Consider the following 6486-nt stretch of genomic DNA (forward strand, 5'->3'; position numbering starts at 1 on the left):
AGGAAACATTAAACTTAGATAATGTATCAGTATTTAAAGTAAATGTTGACAATGAAGGATCAGAATTTATACCTTGTGCAGTTGTAGTTGGAGCATCCTCTGGCATGGAAAAGATAGGCTGAACTTCAAGAACTGCATCAGTATGTATAGTATTGTGAATTTGTCCAGCTTCATCAACCAGCATTTCCACTCCAGTTAGATCAGCATCAAAAACTACAGTTCTGAGAGGCTTGATTTTATAAATCTTTGGAGGAATAAGCAGAACTGCTATAGCAGAAGTATCTTGAGTTGTTTCAGAAGGTTCTTGTGGGCTCTCTTCTTAAATGTCTTCAGAAATAGTCACAAAGTCCTCATGTGCTACAAGTGGAGAGTTTGGTGCAGCATCAGACTTTACTGGATTATCAGCATCTGCAAATAGACCTTCACCACTACCAACATCAGCATCTAAGTCTTCTCCAATCCTTTGTTGAAGGTTCTTGTGGGACTGGATCAGTTGTTGATGCTGCATCCCTTTGAGTTACATAATCTTTTGTTCTTGATCCAAATAAAATTCAGTTATTCTCTCTTTTGCTGAAACATGGCTTTTCTTCCTCAATCTTTTATAAATCATTTCCACTTACTCATGAGTAACCTCTTTCACTTTTCTTTTGTGCTTGACAGTGGAATCAGAGATTGTGACAGGAGCGTCAGCATTTGTCACATCCTTATGACTCATTGGCTATTTTTGTGATACTGTTGTGCCCTGTTTATCATCAGTTTTTATCAGCTTGGCCTTCTTAAAGGAACCCTGGCCAGTTGTTATTGATTAAGACTTTATATTTGTAAATTTTGATGCAAGAGGAGCATTGTCTTCTTCATTAGAGTCTGATATAGCATCCAAAAACTTTCTTTTAGGAGTGGTAGAAGTTTTAAGAAATTGAAAGATTTGGGGTTGCTTTTCACCTTTCTTCTCAGTAATTTTGGATTGTGGTTTCTGAGAAGGCCTAAGTCCTGATCCTTGAGGAACATCCGACTTTTCTGCCTTTTTTGTTTTTATAATAGATGCCTTTTGTGAGAAACATGAGGGGGCTTGTGTTTGTTTTTTTGTTTGGTTGTAGAGCTTGGGTTAGCTAAAGGAGGGTTCCCTAGTGATTGCGTGTAGCTTAGCTCTTTGTACATTTTGTTGTGCGTCTCAATGATCCTTGCAATTACCAAGTCCCTGACAGAAACTGGAATCCTTAGAGGTGCAAGAGCAGTCCTCTCTTTATCATTAGAAATTAAATCAGAGAAAGCTCTTTTGGTTAGCTTACACACTGATATAATTTGATTAGCAGGGATTGAGGTATCGGGAAAACAGTGATTAAATATAAGTTGACAAAATCTAGCATAGTACACTACATTTGCATCGGTTTTTAATATATCCCCTATAAAATAAAAACTATTATACTAAAATCATAGTTACAGTTATGAATCAGATAGTACCCAATATGTTGTGACATCATAGGAAGTGCATCGAAATTTGTGCACTTAATGTTGAAAGCCCTAGTGATGTAGTCAAAATAGAAGTTCCACTTCTTTTGAAGCCCTAGCCTTTTCAATTGTCCCATATTCTTCATTTATTTACCACACCCAATTTTTGTGAAGAATCTTCTCATTTCAGCATCACCAATGAACGTAGTGTACGATTGATGAGTGGGTATATGAAGAGCTTCCAGAATAGTTTGAAGTTTTATGATCCTTATTTCACCATTAAATTCAAAATGATACTCAGAGTATCGTTCTCACCTCCATCATCATTAACCCATGTCCTCCACAAAGCAAGAACATTGTTTTCAGATATAACAGTAGGGTTAGTAAGGGCATACCCAATCTCATTTGCAGCTAGCAAATACTGAAATATATAGTAGTCTAAATGAACACTAGTTTTGTCCAGAATAGCTGCATAATTGTTAGGAACAAACTTTGCACTATCATAGTTGAAAGCCTTAGTAGTAACTGAAGAAGTCATAGTGAACCGTTTAAGGAAAAAGCTTAAAAACTGATTAGGGTATTAGAGTTTAAACGTGAGAGAAGAAAAAGTATGAGAGTAAAAGAGTTTGAGTAAAGATAAAATGATATTTTAAAATCAACAATTGATTTTGTATATCTCAGTACTCTTTTACTTACAAACGGTTCACTTTAGTGGGACATGTGGCACGGTCTTATTTCTCAATAAATAAACATGAAACAGCTAATTATGAGAAGTAAAGACGTGCATAGTTACACAAGGTAATGTGTTGTAATTACTGAAATATTTTTCCTAAACACATGCTACCAACCATGCAAATTTTAATTATTTCATAAAATTAGCCACTAAATCACAGTTACTATTTTAAATAAAATACTGACTTAGATACTTTTGAATAAATTCAAAAATCACCAGTATGTAATAGTCAATGAGAGTTAGACTAGTAACAGTATTTAACCTAATATTGTCAGAGTTTATCAAACAATCACATCATCAAAGTTTATTCATGCAACTACTTTAGAGAGCACATTTCCAGAATTGAACACTCTATTTGAATTTCATATGATAAATAACATTAATACATGGCACCAGTGTTTAACAAAATTATTAGAATTTAAGAAATACTGATACTTAGAAAAGGATATCAAACTCTGAATTCATATGCCTGTTACAGAACACAATTCATTCATCAGTATTTGAGAATATCCTGAGATTATTCCCAACTCATTCACCAATATTGTAAATGTAGCTTCATAGAGTGGTTTAATGAAGATATCTGTTAATTGCTAAAATGTAAGCATAAAGTGCAATTCCACTATACCATCCATCACATGTTCCCTCATGAAATGGTATCTTATAGTGATGTGCTTTGTCATTGAGTGATGTACTGGATTTCCTGTCATTCCAATAGCACTTTGATTATCACAAAATAAAGGAATTTTAGAATACTCTAAACCATAATCCGGTAACTGATTCCTCATCCAAAGAATTTGTGCACAACAGCTTCCTACATCAATGTACTCAGCTTCTACAGTTAAACTGGAAATTGACTTTTGTTTCTTACTAAACCAAGAAACCAATCTACCACCAAGAAATTGGTAGCATCCTGAAGTGCTTTTCTTTTCTGTTTGGCATCCTGCACAATCAGCATCTGAATATCCAATCAGCTTAAAATCTAAATCTTTAGGATACCATAATCCAAGATTTATGGTTCCTTTGAGATATTTAAAAATTCTTTTCACAGCTAATATATGTGGTTCCCTTGGATCAGCATGGAACCTTACACACAGAAAGGTAACATACATGATATCACGTCAATTAGCGGTTAAATTTAAGAGTAATCCTATCATACCTCTATAATTAGTAATATCTACTGATGAACCAATATTTAAATCTAAGTTGGTTGCTATGGCCATGGGAGTTGTAGTAGTTGAACTATCTTGTATTCCAAACCTTTTAAGTAGATTCTTGGTATGTTTAGCTTGATTAATGAAAATCCCTTCTTCAGTTTGCTTCACTTGTAATCTCAGAAAATAACTTAATTTTATCATCATGATTACAGAGTTCATCATTAGTAGACCCAAAACTGATATCATCAATATAAATCTAAACTAATAACAATTCCTTACTATGATACTTAGAAAATAAGGTTTTATTAATGGTACCTTTTTTGAAACCACTTTCCAACAGAAATTGAGCAAGTGTTTCATACCATGCTCTTGGAGCTTGCTTTAGTCTATAGAGTGCTTTATCCAATTTGTAGACATGATTGGATATTTTGGATATGAACCCTGGAGGCTATTAAACATAAAATTCCGCATCAAGTTCACCATTTAGAAATGCTCTCTTTACATCCATTTGGAATACCTTGAATTTCATGTGAGCAACAGAAGCCAAAAAAAATTTGATGGCCTCAAGTCTTACAACTGAAGCAATAGTCTCATCATAGTCAATGCTTTCTTTTTGAGAATAACCCTTTGTAACCAACCTTGCTTTATTTCTTGTAACAATGCACTCACTGTCAGTCTTATTTCTGAACACCCATTTAGTACCAATTACTAATTTACCTTTTGGTCTTGGTACTAATGCCCAGACTTTGTTCCTTTCAAATTCATTAAGCTCATCCTGCATTATTGTGATCCTTTTAGCATCTTGAAGAGCTTCATCCAATTTCTTAGGTTCAGTTTGAGATAGAAAGGAATGATAAAGATATTCATATTGAGTGTCTTTCCCTGTCTTGACACAACAATCAGGATTTCCAATGATTAAGTCAGGAGTGTATGACTTAGTCCATTTTCTTGCAGAAGGAAATTGACATATTGAAGTAGATCATCCCCCTTGATCTATGAAGTCTCTATTTTTACTTTTTGTGTACCATCATTATTACCCGAAGCTCCCCCTGAATCAGTACTTCCATAGTTATCAGTATTTTCTTCATCAGTATTTGAGGAATCAGAGTCTGATAAAGTATTTACTGATGTTTCTTAATTTGAATCACTTGAATCTTGATGTCAATCATGTTGCTCCCCCTCAACATGTGCTTCAATATTTCCATTGACAAATGCCTCATCCGTGTTTAAAGTGATATTAGGATTTGCAATATCAGAGTTTGTCAGTTCATCAGGATTTAGCTGTTCAGAATATGGAACTTCATTTTCAAATCTCAATTCTTCATAATCATCCTTATCTTCTAATCCTGTGATCTTCTTGTCATCAAAAGATACATAAATAGATTTTATGATCACTCTTGTTCTCAAATTGTAAACTCTGAAGGATTTTATTGACAGTGGATATCCAACAAAAATTCGTTCACCAGCTTTTCAAATTTTGTAAGCTATTCAGGATGAATTTTAAGAACAAAGCACTTGCCGCTAAAATTGTGAAATTACTTTAAATTTTGCTTCTTTCCCTTTACCATCTCAAATTGTGTCCTGCCACGCTTGTTTGTAAGAGTTGCACTTTTTGTGAAGTATGTAGTTTGCATAGCCTCAACTCAGAAGCAGGTTATCAATTTTGTTTCTTCAAGCATGGTCCTTGCAGCTGCTATAAGGGTTGTGTTCTTTCTTTCAATAACTCCAATTTTTGTGGAGTTCCAGGTTCAGAAAATTCATACCTGATCCCTTATATTTGCAGAATTTTTCATAGTGTTGTTCTTGAATTCAGTTCTATTATCACTTCTGATTATCTTGACTTTATATGTTGATCCTTTTTCAGTTCTCTTACATGATCAGGAAGAATGGATAGAGTCCCATCCTTGGTATGCAGAAATACACCCAAGTATATCTTGTGTACTCATCAACAATCACAAGTGCATATCTCTTCTTAGCTATAGACATTACATTAACTAGACCGAAAAAATAATTATGTAATAAGTGATATTGTTCAAGAATTGAGGATTCAATCTTACTCTTGAAAGATGATTTCCTTAATTTGGCCTTCTGGCAAGAATCACATAGGCCATCAGGCGTAAACACTACTTTGGGTAGTACTCTTACAAGATCTTTCTTCACAAGTACATTAATATTGTCGAAGTTGAGATGAGAAAGTCTTTTATGCAATTTCCAGCTGTCTTCCACAGTTGCTCTATTCAATAGTATATATGGAAACCCTGGCTTCATATAATTTACCATGTATGTACCCAGTGATTGCAACATTGCCATCTGAAATGTTGATAATTTCACAATGTTCCTCATAGAAATCCACATGGTAACCCGTGTCATAAATTTTACTCACACTGATCAGATTATTCTTGAGTCCTGAAACTAGAGCTACATCTTCAATAATGGCATTTCCAATTTTGATTTTTCCATATCCCAGAGTTTTTCCTAAGTTATCATCTTCATAAGAAAAACACTTGGGTCAGCCTTCTCCTTAAACTCTGATAGCAGGGCTTTATTTCTAGTCATATGTCATGAACATCCACTGTCCAAGACTAAAGAGTTCTTCATGTTACCCCTGTAATCAGATAAGCCATTATTTAGTGTTTTTAAGGACCCAGACTTGCTTGGATCCTTTGGCCTTTTTAATTTTGTTAACATTTGCAGCAAAAATCTTTACATCGGAGTTTATGCTAACATTCTTAATATCAGAGTTTACGCATGCAGAAAAAACTTGTGTCCCATTTAAAGAGGGTTTCAGTTCATAATAATCAAAATACAAACTGTGATACTCATTACATGTACAAATGGAATGCCAAACACTACCACAATGAAATATGGATTATGTGGTATATATATAACTATTCTATTTCTAAACTTTGATTTAGGAGGAACGGTATTTATCCCTTTATTCTTCCTGAAAGTAACAACAAGATGATTAGTACTACTACAATTTAAACAGGCTTTTCTAGGTGTATTTGGAATGGGTTTATATTTGTTTTCCTTATTAACAACTCATTTTCCATTTCTGTTCTTTCTAGGCTATTTTTCCTTGTTTTTCATTTTACTTCCTTCAACTTTTGCTTAAGCTCTTTCTAAGTCATTAAACCAATATTTATTACC

General features: G+C 34.0%; 1 protein-coding gene across 1 annotated transcript; it reads right to left on the minus strand.

Moving 5' to 3' along the window:
- Window positions 1-3787: 3787 nt before the first annotated feature.
- LOC141695545 (putative mitochondrial protein AtMg00820) lies at window positions 3788-4117 on the minus strand. The gene has a single exon (XM_074499784.1). The coding sequence runs from the start codon at window positions 4115-4117 to the stop codon at window positions 3788-3790; it is 330 nt and encodes a 109-aa protein (XP_074355885.1).
- Window positions 4118-6486: the final 2369 nt, after the last annotated feature.

The sequence above is a fragment of the Apium graveolens genome, chromosome 2 (assembly GCF_009905375.1).
Source record: "Apium graveolens cultivar Ventura chromosome 2, ASM990537v1, whole genome shotgun sequence".
NCBI lineage: Eukaryota > Viridiplantae > Streptophyta > Magnoliopsida > Apiales > Apiaceae > Apium > Apium graveolens.

Bases quoted from the DNA above. Each gene is read 5' to 3' on its own strand.
- LOC141695545 (XM_074499784.1), bottom strand. From the start codon at position 4,117: ATGCAGGATGAGCTTAATGAATTTGAAAGGAACAAAGTCTGGGCATTA.